This window comes from Coffea arabica, chromosome 5e (assembly GCF_036785885.1).
Source record: "Coffea arabica cultivar ET-39 chromosome 5e, Coffea Arabica ET-39 HiFi, whole genome shotgun sequence".
NCBI lineage: Eukaryota > Viridiplantae > Streptophyta > Magnoliopsida > Gentianales > Rubiaceae > Coffea > Coffea arabica.
The window spans coordinates 38919960-38937555 of record NC_092318.1 but is presented as its reverse complement, the minus strand read 5'-3'; the positions used below and the strand labels follow the sequence as shown (position 1 = coordinate 38937555).

Sequence of the window (17596 nt, the reverse complement as noted above, 5' to 3'; positions counted from 1 at the left end):
ACAACACCTTTAAGTTCTAAAGCACAATGGAGATGAATTTAGACCCTTCAATTTTTTTTTATTAATTTTGGTTGGAGGTGACTTATAGTTCTATTCTATGGGTTGCATTCTTTGATGGTGATTATTCAAGCAAGGAACAGCAGATTAGTGTAGGGAATAGTTGCCGCCCCACTTGCCTTCATGCTTGTGCGTGTATAATACATATCATTGCGTGGTTGAACAAAAACCTTGTAATCATACCAAAAGCAATTCCGGGAAGTTGAAAAAGGTTACCCCACCCCAGCCATATCTACTGCATGTGGAACTCAACCATAAGGTAGGATCCGATTCCTCTGTGCTTAGCAGAGGAACCGCATAGGGCTGCGGAGGGTTGGGATTAGGGTTGTTTCGGTTTGGCTCGATCGAAGTCGTCTATTTAAAAGTTGGACGACTGAGATCGAACCGGACCGATTGACTTTTAAAGAGCAAATTATTTATAATTTTCTGTAATTTCACATAATGATAGATGATTGTTTTAAAGTTTTAAAATAGTCATATAACTTCCTATGATTTTACGTTAAGTAAAAAATAGACGGAATGCACAGTTAATTACAACGTTTATATTAAACGAACTCTAAAAGTGCGTGTGATAAAATCTTAATCTACATGTAACCCTTTTATAATTTGTATAAATATCCATTTTACCCCCATGTGATTTTTATATTTATTCATATAATATCTCTATACTTTTATATAAAATAGTTAAGTCGTCAATTGATTTAACATTTAAATAAGGGTACTATTGATATTTCAACTAACAATATTACATTAACTATTTTTCATCAAATTTTCACTTTACATGAAATTATAGGGGATGAAGTAGATATTTTGAAATGTTAGGAGGTCAAGTGACAACAAATAAAATTACGGGGAAATTATATATAATTTACCCATTTTTAACTAGACATTTGAGATCCAATCAGATCGGTCCGACCTTAATCCCAACCGTCCACTTTACAGGGCAATTTCTCTGCCAACTGCAGAGGAACCCAATCTCATAAGGTCAATCATACCTTTGGCCTTATTGGGTACATTTTTTCTTTTTGAGGAAGGGGTAAAGTACATCTTACCATTAGTATTAGTTATCTGTATAGCAATTTTAGACTTAATTGCAAAAGAACCCCAATACTAGCACAACTGCACTTTACCCCCTCAAATATTTGTATAAGCACTCCACTTTTTCTAACATATTCGGTGACTTGAACTAATGGTTATTGAAGTTCGGGAAAAAAAAAACTAACGGTTATTGAAGCAAGCTGCAAATTTTGAAATTGTAATTAGTTGACCAAAATGCCCAACTTGTTAATGATCCTTTTATTTTTTTTTCAATGAAACAGGTTATTATAGTGTCTTTTATTCTTTTTTGTCCACTGAGTTTTCAAACTTGACTGGCAATAGACTAACCAAACATCTACGCTATCACGTACAAAAACATGCACAAAAAGAACCAAAAAGGAAGAAGGATAAAGCAATAAAAATAAAAGGGAATATAGAAATTGAAAAACCTCTCAAGTCTAATTTCTTCATTTTTCCACTATAGCGCATATTGACAAGACAACACATTTGCATCCCTTTTTCTCCCCTACTTTCCTCCGCATTTCTTCCACCTCTTTTCTTGTTTCTATTTTCTTCCTTTTCTTTTCTTTCTTTTTGGATTTTTTTCTAAGGATTTTTTTTACGATAATTAAGAAAGATGATGGATGAGAGAGAGGTTGTATTTTTTGTTTTTTTTTTAAAGGTCAAAACTTATGATGGACGATGCCATCTTTGTGGATGGAGATGGCTGTAGAATGGATCGAAGATGAGTTTCTTTTAGTCAAAATGATGATTAAATGTTGAAGCCTTCGGTGTAGTTTTTGATTGTTTGTAGCAAAAATAAGCGTATTAAGTTGGTGGATACACTGGTCAATTCATCAATAGGATGGAAAATGCATTGGTCATTTCATCAGTAACTTGGATGGAGTTAATTTTCTGTGCAAAGTACCAATAAAATCTTTGATGGAGGCGAATCTAATACAAGGAAATATGATGAAAGACAGGTACTTCTGTCACCTATTTTGAAGAAAATACAGTCGAATAGTGATGTAAAAGCCGGTTGAATACACTTTCAAATGTTTGGATTTGGTGAAAAATACATTACAACTTCTTTCTAGTTAGAACAGTATCTGCTACTTACTTTGCAACCCACCCTGTCCTCAATGAATACTTTTCACAATTGGAGAATCAGAATTTGGTTCTGCTTTCTTTACATAAGTTGCAGTCTTCTATACAAATAGTAGTATTGCATTGTTTGAAATTCTACTGATAATGTGATAGTATAGAGCAAGCAGAACTACCTGCAAGGTGATTTAACATAGGTGAATACCTAAGGATAACAGATGTCTTAAAGGTGATTTAACATAGGTGAATCTAATACCTATGTTAAATCACCTTTGAGACATCTGTTACTGTGACTTGCAAAAGTTGAAAGAATCTAAAACAAGGAAAGGCGTGAGCTGAAGAATCATTTATTTTGGCAGTCAGAATACCGCTTTCCACTGCAGAGGCTGAAAAACTGCATCTTCCAACCCAGAATCTAGTACAATGCTGCTATACTTCAGATTTTTCTCAATTACAAGAATCTAGTTTAAACTGATGTAGAAATGCAGGGAAGAAGCGGCCAAAATGTTTAGCGAGTGTATAAATGTCTCATTTGCATAGCCAAGTAGGTCCAGTATCCAACATCTAGAGAGTAGTAAGCGATCCTGGGAAGGTATGAATGGATTTAGTGAAAAAGGCACAATCCAGAATTGACTAAGAATTGGTAGACCCAAGGAACTGATCCGCCAATTTCGCCACTGAATAAGCTAGACCATCTGCTGCTTCTTGGGTGCTTGCTTCAGCATATACTCTAACCACATCTTCTGTTCCAGAAGGCCGTATGAAACATCTTCCTTTGTGGTATTTGGCTGTAGAAAAGAAAAGATCAAAATGATTAACTTTCAAATTATCTAGACACCAGAAATCAGTTGCAATCACAGAAAAACTAAGCACCAAATGCAAGTGCAGAGTCTCAAGCATCAGGTCATGATGGCCCAGTTTTGTCACAAGATGAAACAGAACGAAATTTTGTCCCCTGCCCCAAAAAGGAGTCCAATAGTTCACAAGTCTACTGCTGGAGCCTCATGGGTGCAGGAAGAATCATCTCAGGTAGAATGAACTTAATACATGAAAACTGGATAAGGAAAAACACTTTTTGAGAGAGAGAGGTTCTTCAAGTTTACCAATTTCAGCATTAATGGCTTCTTGAATTCCACTGGGTTTGACAACTACAGTTTCCGCATTCGCCGTGACAACTGCTGCTCTGTCAAGCACCTTTACCTACATACCAGAAAGGAAAATTGTGAAATAAATTTTCACACATATCTGTATGTATCTACCTTAGAATAACAAAAAACACATTCTTCAGCAAATATGCAGCATTTAAATGGTGATCATACTTTAGATTTGCTTATTCAGCAGCTTTCTCATGCAAGTGTTTGACACCAGTAGGAGTGAACACAACTTCTAGGCCCAATTGCTTTAGGTAACTAGTGGATGCGCCATTTGCATAAGCTGTCTGCACAATCTTGAGACGTGTTTGATTTGGCCTAACTGTAACATCTCCACTCTTGTTCAGAATACTTAATTGTTCTTCAAGGAATAAAGCAAATAAAGCCATTATCTTGTCACCGTCAACAAGTTCAATTTTGTTACTATTTGGTTGAACTAAGAAATACACAAGCCGATCAGCATCTCCATCGAAACTAGCGCACCTGGAACACTAGTAACATTTAAGTTTCAGTTCCCACATCCCATCCACCATCAGCAAACAGAAAAGTCCTTGAATACCATACTAGATGGATTATAACGTAATAACGGAGAAGAGTTAATTCAAGCTTTGAAGAACTTTCCATATCATGTACTTAAAAAACTTAAAACCAAAAAGAATAATTGTAAGTCGAAAAATGCTGCTCATAGGTACTGTTTTTCTATAACTGCTGCAGGCAGAAACCACATAAACAATCCCAAAACTTTGGGGAACTATGGTAGCGATTGACAAAATCAACTTCAGAAATTATTTAGATCCGCCAAAAACCATCTCATGTCTAAGTATGGCAACAAGACAAGATCTAAATTTCCTAGCAGGGCCTACAAGGTATGGAAGAGTACAAGCGATCTCAATGTCACATGGTCACAAAGAACCAGTTCTAGGGGCACTATTCTTGGAACTAGCATGAATGACCATGACAAACAAGATTGCGTTTCATTTTCCAATCGAACTGGAAGACTACAATTCATCCTCAATTAAGGCAAATGCTATTAGTCCTATATGCAAATATGGAGACTCATTCAACAGCAGGTGCTAGAGAGATTCTTCTACTCAAAATGAAAAACTATGACTGCTCACCTGATTCCAACATCAGCAGGACCAAATCCACGAGGCACGACCTTCTCTTTCTGCACATAGTCAGCACCAACACCTTCATTAAGTACACCATTACCAGAATTACGAACTTCTACACACAAGCCATTTAACAGCCCTTTCAGACTTTCAAGTTTTTCTCCACCAATACCATCCGCTCCATCCACAATCAGTTTGTCATTAGTACCAACGATTCTACTGCCTTGAGGGATCAATTCCAGCAAGCACCTAGACAGATGCGGAAGATGAACATCTTCAGAAATATAAAAAGTAAAAGTATTTCAGAGAGAAGTATTTTAGATTGAAGCAACAGACAAAAGACAACATAAGAAAGTTATACACACAGAAATAACCTGAAAGAGCTTGAGAGCTGGTCAAAGTAATTATGCTCAGATGCTTCCAGGCCCTTGTTTCTAGCACGAACCATCCAATGCAGTTGTGGTGTCGTTAGAACTCCCATGTCCTTGGCATTGGCTTTGACAATAGAAGCAACCCCCTGATATTAATGTCAGTCCTTTGAAGTAATCATCCAACAATTACTAAGACAAAAAGAGTTAAATGCCGAAGTAAGGTATGCTTATCTGCAATCACCAAAGTTTAACACATTTACAGGCAACTTATATTTTATATGCCTATGAACTTGTAAATGCTGAAAATAATTTCATTATGTTAAAGGGGAGTCAGTACTTGTTTTGCAGCTTCAAGGAGAGACACTCCACTAGGCCTTGTATCTCTTCCCAAGAAAACCTCTGCTGCCCATTCTCCATCAAGTGCAATTTTTTCCTTCTTAACAAAATCATCTAAAATCTGTTTCAAAGAAAATGTAAATGCTCATCTTTTGTACCTGATAATAAGTAAAATTATGACTGAAACAAAAAAACCTGACATGACACCTAACTCACATATAAATATAATAGCGCATGGAAACTAGGTGCAGAATAAGTTTTAAACTAGTAGCGTATGTTGATTTAAGATGTGTGATCAACACTGCTGTTAGTCTAAATCTCTTATACCAGCTACAAACACACCATAATAAGCACCATTACAGATCACAGATTCTTTCCCTACCCAAACCTAAGGTCTAATCGAAATCCAAAAAGTACCTATACTCTCCATACAAACTAGATTGAGAAAGGAATTAAATCAACGAATTTTGCCAAAATCAGGTCCAAGATGGATAGCAGAAAGAAATTACCAAAAAAAAAAGTGAAGAGAACATGGTGGATTGCCAATCAATTACAACTTTTGAACTACATATTCTAGAGGCATATATTAACGAATTTGACAAAATGAACCCTAGCTTGTTAGTGCTACATTTTACACCTTTTCGCATGCATTTACTGAATTTAGTAAATAAATGAACAGTCACTTCTTTCTTATTCATTAGATAGGCAGCAAAACATGACGTTTCCCCCAATTCTCCTAAGAATTAAGGAAGGGCATAAATAAAGAGAATAACCAGCTCAAATGAGACATCACCTCAACCAGGGTATAGATATCAGGTGCATTGGCAAGTGCCTCAGCAAATGGTTCCCAATCCTGAGTCAACATTCCACCACTGGGGTCTGCTACTTTGATTCCATTATCAGAAATTTTATTGTGTGATGCGGTGATCATAAGTCCAATGACTGCCCTGGTTTTGAGTGACCTCAGCGCTGCCAATAATCCAACTCTGTACACCGTTGATTCTAGCAATGATGCGTCGGCTCTGAACCCCGATGTTCCGTATGATAGCTTCACACCTTGTGGAGGTGAGAAGCGAGATGAGATGTCGAGGAGAATAGATCGCTGTTTATCATTCATCTTTCTCTTATTTCTTTTGCTTTGAAGATTGCAGAGAAATTCTTTGGACTTTGAAGTTTAAACCTCAGAAACTGCTAATCAAAAGACCAAGCTAGCTCCGGGCTTCTGATGATAGACTACAACTTCGCTACATAAAGATGATATCTAAGTTTAGCAGGCTAAACATGTCATAGAACAAGCATAAGTCTGATAGAGATTGGTGGCAAAAATCCACTAAGGTTTATAGGAGATGTGGGAAGGATGTGTCGAATGCCCAAGCATTGATTTGGCATGCTTTTGATGACAAGGAAACAACTTGGGAGTTGGTTTGAATTCTATGGAGTTTATTTTCTGATTTTCGCCGGCAGGGGTATTTGAGTAATTTGAATTAGCTGCAGGAATTTTATGTTTATGGTAATTTTCTGTTTAGTTGTTATTTTTGGTAATTAGTATTTTAGTTGTTATAGGGAATAAGAAAGCTTAGCTTTCTAGCTTTCTACTATAATTCTATTCTATTTAGGAGTCCTAATTAGGATTGGAATAAGCTTTGTTCTAAGGTTTATAAATAACCACTACTTTCGACAAAGAGAAGTCAGTTTTTTGGTCACTAATAAAATTCTCCTGCAGCCTTAACGTCTTCCTTAGGGCTGTGTGATACATCCCAACTTTAGGTGTGAGGCCTAAAGATTCCTAGGAGTGATTCCTAGAATTACCAATCAGTTTCACCTTCTTAAGCATATTCTCTAATCCTATTCCAAACTACTATTATAAGTTCGGGTGAAATTCCATATCTAAGATGTTCTACAAGCTGTTGTGCCTACTTAGTGTCGTGCTGCGTCAAAGTCTCAGACAAAAAGCAGTGAAAAGCATTAAAACCATGTTCATGCTCATCCCCATAGGTTTGATAGCATCAAAGAGACACTTGAAAAGTCAACTGCCACATCTACCACTTAAAAGGTTTAGACCTACCATCTACACTATGACAAACCACATAACCCAATTGTACAGATAATACAGGATGATGTCCTGCTCACACCACCTTTAATTATTTAATGTTGTTTTATTTTTTCTTGGTCTTTTCTTCTCATAGGAGTAATTAAGTTTAATTAGCTTAAATGATGGCAATCCATGAATTTTGTTACCCTCCATCCATTATGTAACAGAGAGAGAAGTGCAATTACGAATATCAATCAGAATAATCAGGATCACAATTGACTAACCAAAAGAACATAAAAAAAAAAAAAAAAAACAAACGGTGGTTGCCTAATGCAAAAAATAATACACGTACAAAAACTTAACATGAAATTTCAAAACCTTTACCACAATCCAAACTTTCATCTCATACACAGCAGGCTATACACATACACCTACTAAATTAGAGCTAAAACAGAGTGAACATATTGGACTTACAGAAAGGGCTACATGCAGCTACAAGAACACTAAGTTTCACCACATAAGCAGTAAACTCTATCCATGCAGATACAAAATGGAGACAAAACAAGACAAGCATTTTAATGTACATAGAGGACTATATGAAGCTACTATATTAGCAAAAGTACAAATGTAGAGCAACAAAACGAAACCAAAATAAAGATTTTTTTTTTCAGGAAATTTTATTTTTAAATAAATAAAAGAGAAAAAAGAAATAGCCTAAAAAAAGACTTGGCAAATGGGATGGTGAATAGGCTCACCAATAATCTAGGCAAGGGTTACCAAAAACTAGGAGTGGCAACTCGATATTAAATTCTCAGAGTACAAAGTCACCTAAACAATTTGTAGAAAATAAATTTTTTATTCTGAATTGATAAAACTAGATCCTTTTACCTGGTCCTTTGGAAACAAGACAAAATGAGTTTATGAGCTCAATGGTGAGGAAGATCAAGGTGTCAGCCTTGAGAACCTCCCACACTCGCTGCAAACAACTGCTAGTCTAGGTGTTGCTTTTCCAGTTTTATGGCCAAAAATGAGATAACTTAAGCTATGAAAGTAACATGCATATGATAAACATAATGGAAAATATAGCACTTAAACATTCCTAACAAATACATAAACAAAAAAGTCAAAGTACCTAAGTACAAGCTTCCGCTGGAAAAGCTGTGAAATGGCGCACTCTCAACACCCACAATCATATTCCACAAAATAAACAAAACAGTAAACAAAGAAAGAGAAATAAACTTAATACATAATCCTAGGTCACATATCAAGTTTAAATTAATTCCTAAATTAAAGTCAAACTAATTAAAACTTAATTTGAGTAATTGAGAAAGCAAATAAACCTAACTTTGAATTCTCTAAACAAGGGATCATATGGAAACATTTAAATTAAAGTTCCAACTTCAACTAATAAAGTTTCAGAAACTAGGGGTCGAAATTAACAAGAAAGGGAAAGTTGAAGGAATTGACTGCAATTTTGAAATTTGTCTTCCTATAAAACGAATTTAATTGCTATGCCTCTGTTTCTTCTCTGCTCAAGTTCGCCAACATTGGACCACAGCCTCCTCTTTCTCACGTATGGGCACACACTCACATAATGGCCCTAGAATAGGTCAAATTTTGGGTAAAAGATAGAAAGGTAAAAACATACACAACTGTCACATTTGTTGCTTATGATACAAAAGTAAAAATCAAGATACTGAGCATGTCGAACTAAATCAAACTTGAATAAGCATCTATTGTTTCCTTAATCTCAATAAGTAATTTCATCAGTCGAGCTAATATACAATTAAGTAATTCAAAGCACATGCAAGAAAAGATGGCGTCAATAGACTCAGAGATCTGAAGAAGATTATATTCGCTGAAAAAAGGGAAACAAAGCGACTCACACAAGGTTCAGAGAAGTTAAAGGAAAATGTAATTTGGTTTTACAGTATTTGCAAGTTATGCATCTTCCCCAATTTAGTTCCTTTGTTTGGATTAGTCATGCAATATTTGTCTTGAATATATTTATGTGATTAACTAGGCTACCGAGCTTCAGAACAAGATAGAAAATGAAAGAGGTAAAAGGTTGAGAATCAAAAAGTCAAAAGTTGACAGAAATCAGTCCTTAAGTTCATGAAATAACCAAAATAGATGTGAGGTTCTATGGATATGCATATCTCAGTTAACTAAAACTGCTTATTCGACGGGACATGAATAAAAAAAAGGGATTAGATCAATCACCACGAAGTTCAAAGCAAAACAGGTGAGAAAACAACAACTAGACTGAAGAATGGATTGAAGATTCAGAAGGACAAATAACATCTTAATGCAGAGAAATAATCATGCATAACTACCTTCAAAGAGATTGAGCAGAAGGCGTTTATTGTTCAGGAGACTTATCTAACAATACTCAGACCATTAAACTTAAGTACATATGTTTTTCCATTCAAAAGTGTTTAATGCAGACTCGCAGAGGTATTACCCTTATATCTTGCATTTCTCTTTCTGGCATCGGCTATAATCAACCTATCAGAATGGGTTTTTTAACAGCAATAGCCCAGGGATTATCCAAAGCTGACTCCCCTAAAGCTTGATGGCAACTCAATATATTAGCAAAGTTGGGATCCACCAAAATGGATCTCCATTTCCCATATTCAGTTGAGGCATTTTAACAAACAGGTTATGGGCATATGCCCCAAAACTTAAAACCGAGTTGCAGCCTTTCCAACTTCAATGGAGCAGTTAAGAACAAAATCGTAAACAAATTTCAGCACATTTATAAATTGCACATAAATTCTTGAGAGCTTTCAGATTAGATGTAGAAATTATGTAAGATGAAACGTACAAAATTATTCCGCCCCAGAAGATCAACTGAGTGGTGGCGTGATCAGTTCTGGTGATCGCTGTGGGGCCCTCTTTTCCTCGTCGCCTTTTCTTCTTGATTTGATCTATCTTTCTCCTCTTTTTTTCCCCCTTCTTTTGTTGCTTTTCCCTTTGGGATTTTTGGGTTTTTCCTTTTTTTTTTTCTTTTGGATTGCTTTTAAGTGTGGTACCATAGTTATTAAATCCAACAACGACCTAGCAATCAATCTGATCAATCTGGTGAACCGACCATTAGATTGAGCTAAATTTCTAATTAGATCGTTTAAATATAGAACCTGTTAACCGATCAATGATTCAATGGTTCAATCAGGTTAAAACCGAAAATCCCATCGGTTTTGTCTACTAACTGGGCTGATTTGGCAAATGAGTTTTTTGTTAAGTTTGTCTCTTACCAGGGTAAGTTTTTTAATAATTTTATTTACAGTAACCTTAAAAAATTTTTCAAAAATTTTAAACTACACACCTTAAAATACTCAAAACACACAAAAATAATTTCCCTTCCTCCTTTCTTCTTCTTCCTCCCCCACCTCAACCCACCACTACCTTTGCCGCCGCCCACCACTAGCCCCCCCCCAACTCTGCCGATGCTGACCACTTTTTTTGCCGCCGGCAAAATTTTTTTTTTCTTTCTCTTCTCCCTCTCCTCCTCCCTTCCCTGCCACCCTGCCGCTCCCCTCCCCTCCCCTCTTTTCCCCACCATCCTCGCCTCCCCCTCCCCCAATCTAGTCACGCGACTGGGAAGGAAGAAGGGGAGGGTGGTTGGGGAGGGAGAGGGGAAGAGAGGTGGCAGGGGAGAAGCAAGGGGAGGGGAGGAGGAAGAAGGAGAGCGAGGGGAGAGGGAGGAGAGAAAGAAAAAAAAAAAGCAAAAAAAAAAAAAAATATCCCACTTCTGTCGGTGTTGGTCGCTAGTGGAGGTTTCAATGGCGGGGGGTGATGACTGGTGAGGTGAGAGAGAAGAAGAGGAGAGGAAGGAAAAGAAAAAGAAATAGAAAAAAAAGTTTTACATTTAAAAAATTTTCCTACAACTTTTACAATAGGTTACAATAAAATTTAGACAAACACTCAAAAAACTCATTTGCCAAACAGGTCTGTGGAATAAATTTTAGTAAACTTTTGCTAAGATTCAAACTTGAGACCTTAAGCATGTATTTATTCTTATGAAAAAAAAGCATGTATTTATAGTATGCTCAAGAAAAAAAAGCATGTATTTATAGTATGCTCACCATCGGACCGCTTGCCATACATTACTTGAGTAAATTTCTTATAATATATGAATGTTTTGTCAAATTCATCTTTATTTTTTTTTCTTAAAAAAAAATTTATTTGGAATCTTTTAATTAAAACTTATGACCCTCCAAACTCTATAAGTTATAAAATGGATTTCAAAAATAACATATTACATAATTCATTTTAAAGACAAATATTGTTTTTAATAAATTTTTGCACTCAAATTTTGTAAATAAACTAGATAATTACACGAAACACAGATAAAAGTTTACATTTGAAGTTTGGTGGATTGCTAAATAAATTTATGTTTTGTTGATTCTTATACGAATTAATTATTCTATAGCGATTAAATTAAATGAGCATTTGTTATGACATTATTTATTACAGTTTATATCATATATCTTATATCAAAAATTATGAAACATAATATTTAAATATAATTAGTAACCTACTGATTCAACTACTCACTCACTAGTTGAATCAGTGATCCGTTGACCGGTTGACCCATCTTCTTCGTCATGTTCCTTTTTCAGATTGGAGACCAACAGGGATTGGTCCGAGTGGTAAGCGGCTCAGATTCGCCTAAGTAGGTCTCATGTTCGAGTCCTAGTGTATGCAGACACTCCTGTTGGGAGACTCTCCCACCATAGCTAGGTGCGCGACGCGGGTCAGGTCCAGATTAGTCGGGGCAAAGCTTCGGATACCGGGCGGGCAACCAAAAAAAAAGAGAGATTGGAGTCTCTGTTATTTAACTAACCATCTAACGGTTAATTGTTAGCTTCGCCTTATCATGAAATCACAGGGTATTGCCACTTCACAAAGTCCCACGAAGGAATCTTGGTTGTAGGAATAATTATAGCATTTTGTATTATTAACCTAACCACATTTGGTATCGTTGAGTTTGAAAATTATTGTGTTTGTAAACCTACTAGCACTTGAGACTGTAAAAAAGTCACACACTTCATTTTGAGGTTAAACTCGAATTTAGCAGAGTTTACACTCGAACTCGAGTTCGAACTCATGTTCATGCAATTCGTGTCTAGATGAGCTTAAGTTCAAATTACATACAAGTAAAATATAATTATTTAAGTGAATAAAATATATATCTAACTTTAGTAAATATAGCGTTCCAATCGAGTTTGAATCGAAGACTGCCAAACCGCGTGCGACTCAAGCTTGAGTCAAGGAATGACTGAGTTGGTCCTTGTGCAACCGCCAAATTCAGCTGTCGCCTTAATATGTACCCGGTAGAATGCAATTTTGTCAATTGCAACTGCAAAAGGTCTCTCAAAAAGTGTACGCACGATAGAATTCGTCTATTAGTGGAAGGATTGATCGTTAATTGGACAAACTTTGCACTTGGCAATTCGTTCCCTGTAAATTACAAAACTGGACCATTGATAAAGCAAATTTTAAGAGGAGGAAGAAAAGCATCCGCAGCTCGGATAAACATTAAGGTTAAGCGGAAATGTTGAGTCAGGAAGAGAATAGCGATAGACAATAGACATTCTACTGTTAACTAAACCATCCCATCCATCTCACCTGAATCAATACCAAACAAGTAACAAGCTCAAGCTGGTGTTCTGTCAAGTTAAATCGATCTGCCCTTTTTCGAAAGGTCAACAGTAAATAAAACAACAAAAGTGCAATCATCAAAGGAATGAAACTAGGCGAACTGGCTAGAAGACAATAACATTTTCCAAATTCCGATCTTTAGTGCAGATTATGTAGAATGAATAAGCAAGAAGATGATCAAAGGATAGATATCAAAGAACCTCTAATTTGACCTTTCATATAACAGGATGCTTAAACTCGAAATGTAAGCAATTGGAAAGCTGCTGAACCCAAGCTTTAAATTTCTCTATCACAATAGGAGCATTAATAGTTTCACATATTCATAGATGATCTTTCTCATTCAGTGTTCTTTCATCTGCCTAGCTTTAATCCTTCGTTCCAAATTACACATTGCAAATATACTGTCTTACCAGCCCTAAAAATAATAACCAATCCTACGTCAAACTAGGGAAGGTAAAGGAAGTCTTCTTCTATTGATGCCTGCATAATTCATGAGAAAGTTTTAGAGTAGGAAAGTTCATTCCCTAAAGAGTAGATCCCATTCAATGCAAAAAAGCAGCTTCAGTAACATGTATATGAGGACCCTGGAGATCACCACCTCCACAGAAGCCAAGAAAGGAAAAAATTAAACCAGCTTACTTCAATTACAGCAAAAGAAACCAAACTCAAGCAGTTAGGATCAGCTCCAAAAATCTCCAAAGAAAACATAACATTTTAGCTAAAATTGCATTCCTTCAGTTAGATAAGAAAAATCATGTATAACCATCAAAAAACCATGGATATTAATAAAATACATGTCTGAATCACATATCAACACATTTGAGATTTTAGGCATAAAGTTGGGTGATGGTTGATATGATTCGATTACAAAATCTTAGCGTTATGAGCGTTTATATCCGAGGAGTGAGTAGTCAAAATCCGACATAGCAGGCTTAGAAATAGGTTTAAGGGAGATGAAGGGGAAGCAGACACTCCAGGAATTCCACCTGGATTTGGAATTCCACCTGGATTTCCCTAGAAATAGTTGCCTAAGAGGTTAACTTCATGAAGCAAGCAGAAGGGAAGAACGCAAACCTAAGAATGCATAAATTCATCCATCTCTGATTTACTGAGCTATTTCCACTGGCAGATATATAGATAAAGAGCTAGTCTTGCAGGCTCAGACTTCTAAAGCACCAATGAAGTTTTCAGCTAAGAAAACCAACAACTAAGAAACCTAAAAGCTAAAACATTAAGCAGTCAACTTGAATTCATCAAGCCTAGGAGGCAGCAAACTTGACTTTAAACTTCCACTTTTAACTCCTAAAAAAAAAATCTCAAGTCTAAACAAAAGAACAATCACACAAGGACAGTGTACTCTAATAAAAATGACCGGCACCGCTGAAACAACAACCAAGTTCACAGATTTGTCATTTTCTAAAATTCTTTAGATGTTCTTATTCTTATGTATGCATTCTGCATCACTTGGGCATAAATGAAATGCAACATTAAGGGCAATTAACATTATCAAGGAAGTGAGTTAGACTGAAAAAGTGAGCCTTTCAACCACTTCGGAATCATAAATTCTTCCCATCAACAGTCCAAGTAAACTTGCTACATGGTAGAAGTAGTTGTTGACACAAAATAGGTGCCTTTGCCATGTGAAATGTAGGTTATTCAATTAAACATAACTTTCAATCATCAAATCTGTTGTATAATAGACATGTACATCCAATTCAACAGTAATTTCAAAATTTTATGTTCAAGTTTTCAAAGAATGATTTGTCCATAAGCCTATTTCACTGCAAAATTCATGACATGAACATTTCATGTCTTTCTTACAACTGATCACCTCTGTGTACCTACATGACAAATTGCACTAGCCAATAGTGCTTTCCAGCTCAATCAGAGATACATTGGCAGAGTAAACAAATCACATTCTATCTTCTTCTAGATCTTTAAATTTTCCCGTTCATAATCAGCAAGCACGTTGATAGATAATTATCTAGCTTGGCTAGCACCAGCATTTTGGTGACAAGCTTTTTTCTTAAACTTCATTATTAGAGGCGAGTAATCATAAATAATGTCATAAGTAAGACATATAAACTGCCAGAACATTTGAAGGAGCATTCTTTTAGATCTACTCTCTTCTAGAAGGAGCATTCTTTCCTTGCAACAGCTTACTAATTTCTATAGCACGTGAACCAATCATATCGAATTCCAGAACAACTGCAAGCAAACAAACATTAGACTATGCACCTAAGCTTTGATCTAAAAAGTGTCCAATGCAAATAAAACACTTAAATGGCAGTACTGAAAGGACATGCACCCAGTTAACTAGCTATATATAGGGACAAGCTGATTAAACCAACTATATCAACAAACTGGTAAGATACATTTTATCACACACAAAATGAACGAGGAGAAAAACCAAAAAGTGAGATCATACGGATTCTCCAAAGCATCAGTTTCAGAAATTGCATTTAGCTTAATTGACCTAGAACAGTTAGAGGAACCCTGAACCAGAGGGACAGATTCCTTTACGCTAGTATTACTATCTATCCATGATTTCTACTACCAGAGCCTTCTTTCATCTACAACAAGTAATCATCACTCGATTGCAGAGTACATTTTGCAAAGACACTATTTCATGGAACTCTTCTGGAATTAACATTTGCCTCTAAAATCTAAGTTGTGAAAGTAAAGGAAGTCGTCTTCTAATCTGCACATTAGCAAGACAACAGGACATGTCTATCCCATGTTTGTCTGCAAAATCTTAAGGTAAGATAATTGATATTCTAAAAATGAAATCTGAATCAACAAAACACAATCAACTCCAGTAATCATGTGAATAAGAGTCCTAAAATCAACTTCTCTCAGCAGCAAAGAAAACAAATGAAAAGCAAGTTACTATTTTCCTCCAATTACAGAAAAAGAAAACAAAACTCAGACATTTTCGCCCAGAAACATTCGAGTCTCATCACCAAACAATCAGTAATCAATTAATCAACCGAAATCAGCCATTTCGCCCAAAAACATTCAAGTCTCATCACCAAACAATCAGTAATCAATTAATCAACCGAAAATGACTCCTGGAATATATCCAAATTTTTTTTAAAAAAAAAAACTCCAAAGATCACTCAACGTAGTCAGTATAATCCAATTCAATAACTCACAAGCAAGCAAATTTTGTACATGGACAATCAAAATTAAGGTCATCCAAACAAAATCCCGAAATTCGGATCGAAAAAAAATAAAAAATCCCAAGATTAAAAAGCAAAAAAAATTAGAAAATCTTCGTTCAGATTCCAAAAGTATCTCTTATATTACAACTATTCACCGTACAAAACAACTTTTCTAATAGGATCATCATTCCTTGACAAAACCACTACAACAAATTTGCCACTTAAAATATTCCTTCGAGTAGATTCTCAATTCACAATCCAAATCAATCACAGCCCTTGCCATGGGTATGATGATCACAATCATGAACATGATTACCATTTTCATCATCGCTGTCGTCTTCATCGAAGGACTTTTCCTTGTGAAAAATACAGCATTTTTTCGAGCTTTTCTTGTTGAGAAATTCGTTGTCGACGGTGCCTTCTTTCCACGTCACCTTCTTCTTCTTCGGCTTCAATCTCAAAACCAGAGTTTCCTCACGCTGTTGCTGTAATGGCAACGGCGATGGCGACGGTGATGATGACGATGATGGGGTTTCTTGGGTTAGGGTTTGGGTTAGGGATTCAAAAGAAGCTGATGGGGCTAATTGGTGCCTTGTTGCTCTCGCCATTGTTGTTTAGTGTGTGTGGTGCGTGTAAAATTAGACGAATACGGAAGGATTTTATAGGCTTTCGGTTTTGCAATTTGAATCCATTGTGATTTGCTTTTTCTTGGAAATTGCGTGTCCCGTTCTTTCGAGAATTACATTTGTACCCTAAAAGTTTGACTCCTTGGTCTAAGGGAATCTAGTCAAAGTACCGCATATACACACATTCTTTTTTCTTTGTTTTATTTTTGAGCCAAAAAAAATTTTGTAGGTAGAACTTCCAATTTAATAGGATTGTTTTGGAATTTGACATTTTATATCTTTTATGATGTTTTTCTTTTTTTGCATTGTATATGCTTCTTTTAAAAATATTAATTATTAATACAAAACTTTATCATCCATACCAATGTAACGATCTTATGATAGATAGAAACAATAAATATTAACTTTACTTTTACCTTAAATTTAAATTAGACTAACACTTCGTCAATATAACTTATGATTAATTGCTAAAATGGTATAACTCTGGCTAGATTGTTGTTAATGTTCTCGCAACCTATTTTCCCATCAATTTACAAGAAAATGTTAGAAGGAAGATCTTTTAATTTTTTTTTTTCCTTAAAGTTTAAGTGAGAGATGTCGAAATCAAGACCTCTGACTCACAATCTCTCCTCCTCTACAGCCAAATCCATCTCTCCTCCCTAGCTTTTTTGCTCATTGATAAGATACTTTTCACTTTTGCCCGTAGTAGGGGGGCAAAATAATGAAATTACTAATTTTCAATTTTGCAGAAACGTTTGCACATTTATACCGACAGCATACTAAGGCATATTTCCAATTGTGGGTTTCCAGTTTCCACACCGGTTTTGGAGAAATTTTATTTACTTTATTAGGGTTTGTGGAAATAAAAGGATGTGTAAGAGAACAAGCAACGAGAAGTGATTTGTGTTTTGTTACATGTTTCTTGAATTCCAAGTTCT

At 35.7% G+C, this 17596-nt stretch overlaps 1 protein-coding gene across 3 annotated transcripts; it reads right to left on the bottom strand.

The window, feature by feature from the left end:
- Nucleotides 1-2530: 2530 nt before the first annotated feature.
- On the bottom strand, nt 2531-10585 carry LOC113687309 (phosphoacetylglucosamine mutase-like). Of its 3 annotated transcripts, XR_011814218.1 has the most exons (8): nt 10029-10585; nt 5963-6413; nt 5171-5290; nt 4837-4979; nt 4469-4711; nt 3519-3833; nt 3303-3399; nt 2531-2987 (listed from the first exon to the last, which is right to left on the bottom strand). XR_011814218.1 is itself a non-coding variant. In XM_072048647.1 (7 exons), the coding sequence occupies exons 2-6, from the start codon at nt 6284-6286 to the stop codon at nt 3530-3532; spliced, it is 1134 nt and encodes a 377-aa protein (XP_071904748.1). In that variant the 5' UTR covers nt 6287-6413; nt 10029-10585; the 3' UTR covers nt 3298-3399; nt 3519-3529. The 3 variants fall into 3 exon arrangements, 2 of the variants coding, with proteins under 2 accessions (XP_071904748.1, XP_071904749.1); XM_072048647.1 differs by lacking the exon at nt 2531-2987 and having other exon boundaries at nt 3298-3399; XM_072048648.1 differs by lacking the exons at nt 2531-2987; nt 3303-3399 and having other exon boundaries at nt 3766-3841.
- Between the last annotated feature and the right edge of the window lie 7011 nt (nt 10586-17596).

What these genes read in the sequence shown, in the direction of transcription:
- LOC113687309 (XM_072048647.1), bottom strand. Translation starts at nt 6,286, where the DNA reads ATGAATGATAAACAGCGATCTATTCTCCTCGACATCTCATCTCGCTTC. An exon ending in TCCTTGAAGCTGCAAAACAA is followed by an intron (nt 4,980 to 5,170) that starts GTACTGACTCCC and finishes CATTAATATCAG; the next exon opens with GGGGTTGCTTCTATTGTCAA. An exon ending in CAGCTCTCAAGCTCTTTCAG is followed by an intron (nt 4,712 to 4,836) that starts GTTATTTCTGTG and finishes GCATCTGTCTAG; the next exon opens with GTGCTTGCTGGAATTGATCC.